A 2,646-nucleotide genomic window follows, 5' to 3' on the forward strand; every position below is an offset into this window, starting at 1 on the left:
TGCTGAAAAGCCTTCAGACCCAGAGTCTGTACTGTGGTCTTTGAGGTTGTGTGACTTGTCCCTGCCTGACCTCTGCCCATGTCACTGATTGTCCCCTTCCGGTTTCTCACACTGGCCTTTGTTGTTGCTGGAATTCTACCTCACCCTGCCCCACTCTGCCCCTGATCATTTTAATTACTTTTTCCTGCTTTAATTTTCTTCCCAGCACCCTACGTAGTGACTAGCTTGTAAGTATCAGAGGACAGGGACTTCACCTGTCTCAGTCCTTCCTTCCATTGCCAGCACTAGAACAATGCCTGGCACATAGCATTTGCTTTATGTGTTTGTTGAGTAGATGAATGAATGAAACAAACTATAATTGCCAGTTCTAATACCTTTCATGCTTTCAAGTAGATACAATAAAGAGCTTGCATAAATATCATCAAAGTCATGTTAAATTCCTTTAAGACCACTGATAGTTTCTCTGGGGTTTTATTAAAATGGCACAGTGGAAGAGAGCGGTGAACTGGGACTGAAAACTTTGGGTATTCATTCAGTTTCTTCACTGGCTTCCCTGAGCCTCTGCTTTCCCACAGGCAAGGCTAGGTATCTCTGGAACCCTATGGCTCTAAGGAGCTACCCAGCTGAGGGAAGAGTTGCAAAAGGGTTTGACTATCAGGAGACCTGAGTGTCTCCACTGTAATTAGAGTAGTTTTATTTATATTTTCTTTATATATCGGGTTTCATATGAAATTTGATTTGAAAAAAGGATCTGTTTTTAACAAGTTTTAAAGCACTGAATTGGAAGAGTACAAAGGTTATTTTTTAGTTCAATTATTCTGATGGCTTAGTTAAAGGATATCATTTCTTCATCATTCTCCACTCTCTTCCCTCCCCCCCCAAGAAAAAAACCATTGAATTTTTTTTTGAAATGTGCTACGTGAAATTATGTGGATAAACTGCAGAATTATCATCACCAAGACTATGAACTGCGTGCAGAAAAAGACCTGGTCTATATGGTCAGTGCTGATGTACCTGCCACTTAGCCCAGTGCCTGATCCAGAGCTTGCTCCGTACATGCCTGTTAGATGGGGAGTGGGTGGGTATTTAAAGAGAGGAAAAACTCATTTCTAAATGACAGTACAGTACGTAGTAATAATGGGTGGAAACTCCATGGAATTTCTGTAAGGGAATTTTTTTTTCAAGATATTTATTGGATACACAAATTGCAGTAGATCGTGTTTAAACATTGTTGACTAAAGAAACCAATTTATTGCCCTTTCCTTCAGTTCCCTGTGAGTTTTTTATATTTATTATTTAAAATATAAAACTGAAAGTATCCAAATGATTTTCTTTTTAAAGTTCTTTGTCTCTTTTTGCATTTAAATTAGGATCCTTGTAAAATATTAACTTTCAGATTACTTTCTCTTTTTGTCAGAAAATTGTACTGTGGAAAGTACTTAAGATGATAATAATAATCTATTTTGGGATGACTTTAAGACCACAGTTGGTGACTTTTAAATTTCTGCTTCAGGTTGATAGAAGAAGTTTTCTTGAGATTTTAAAACCATTTTAGTTGCAGTAGGTTAAAAAAGTGATGGAATATTTAGACACTGAGCTGCTGACTTGCAGGGTTAGGTTAGGAATAGAAATGAGATCAATTTTACCTTTTAAAAAAGGCATGCAACAATATGTCCTACCAAGATATAAGAAGCTTATGTTATACAATTGTATAAACCTTACCCATAAGCTCACAAAATATTCCCACCCATATATTGCCTAGTATTTTTAGTTTGGCATCTTTTAGTATATCGGTCTCTCTAAAAAAATGATTCTCATCAGCCATTACATTTTTTTGGTATAAAAAAATGTTTATGTGTGTATACAGTACATGTATATAAAGTGATTATTAATGTAACTCTCCTACTGAATTCTAATTATTCATATATTTATTTTACTGGTGAATTTTTCTTTCCCTTTAGGTAAAGAAGATGAATATCCGAAGAAACCTTTAGGGCAGCTTCCACCTGAATTTCAGTCTGGTGGCACTCTTCACCTGAGCAACGGACAAAGAAGTATTGGCAGGCCAAGTCCCCACATAAGCAGCAGAAGAGAAAGTGGATCATCGCCCCACAAAAAACATGAGCACTCCCCTCACCATCAAAGCAGGACTGGCACACCAGAAAGAATAAGACATCCCCGCCGGAAGTCAGTGGATGAGGGCAACGCGAAACTGAAAGATGAGGCAGATTTTCAAAGAAAATTTTCATCAGGTCCACAAGACAATGCCAGGCAGTATAATCACGCAGCCGCTAACCAGAATAGCAATGCCACATCAAATGTCAAAAAGGAATTTGTGCCCAAGTGGAATAAACCGTCAGAAATGTCGGCAATGGAGAAAACCGCCAAATATGCCATCGATGGCAAAAATAGATCAGTGCACCCCACATTTACAGTCACCACCTCAAGCTCTGCTGATACTCGGATGTCACATGTGAGGCAAAAGATTAAGGTTTTAGATGCGGATGATGGAAAGCGTGGCTCGAATGCATCGCAGTATGACAACGTGCCTGGAACCGAGCATGAAAATGGAGCTTCTGTTGAAGAAGCGCTAGAAAGGGCTAATGCTCAAAATCCCAGGAATGACCTTTAACCCAACACTCCAAG

At 38.8% G+C, this 2,646-nt stretch overlaps 1 protein-coding gene across 2 annotated transcripts in view; it reads left to right on the top strand.

Moving 5' to 3' along the window:
* USP6NL (USP6 N-terminal like) overlaps window positions 1-2,646 on the top strand; it is a 222,538-nt gene that overhangs the window by 217,200 nt on the left and 2,692 nt on the right. For both annotated transcript variants that reach the window (XM_006150020.3, XM_006150019.3), the window contains one exon: window positions 1,962-2,619. In XM_006150020.3, the coding sequence (XP_006150082.1) occupies window positions 1,962-2,619 (658 nt within the window). The remainder of the gene's footprint in view (window positions 1-1,961; window positions 2,620-2,646) is intronic.

This window comes from Tupaia chinensis, unplaced genomic scaffold, assembly GCF_000334495.1.
Source record: "Tupaia chinensis unplaced genomic scaffold, TupChi_1.0 Scaffold000275_1, whole genome shotgun sequence".
Taxonomy (NCBI): Eukaryota; Metazoa; Chordata; class Mammalia; order Scandentia; family Tupaiidae; genus Tupaia; species Tupaia belangeri.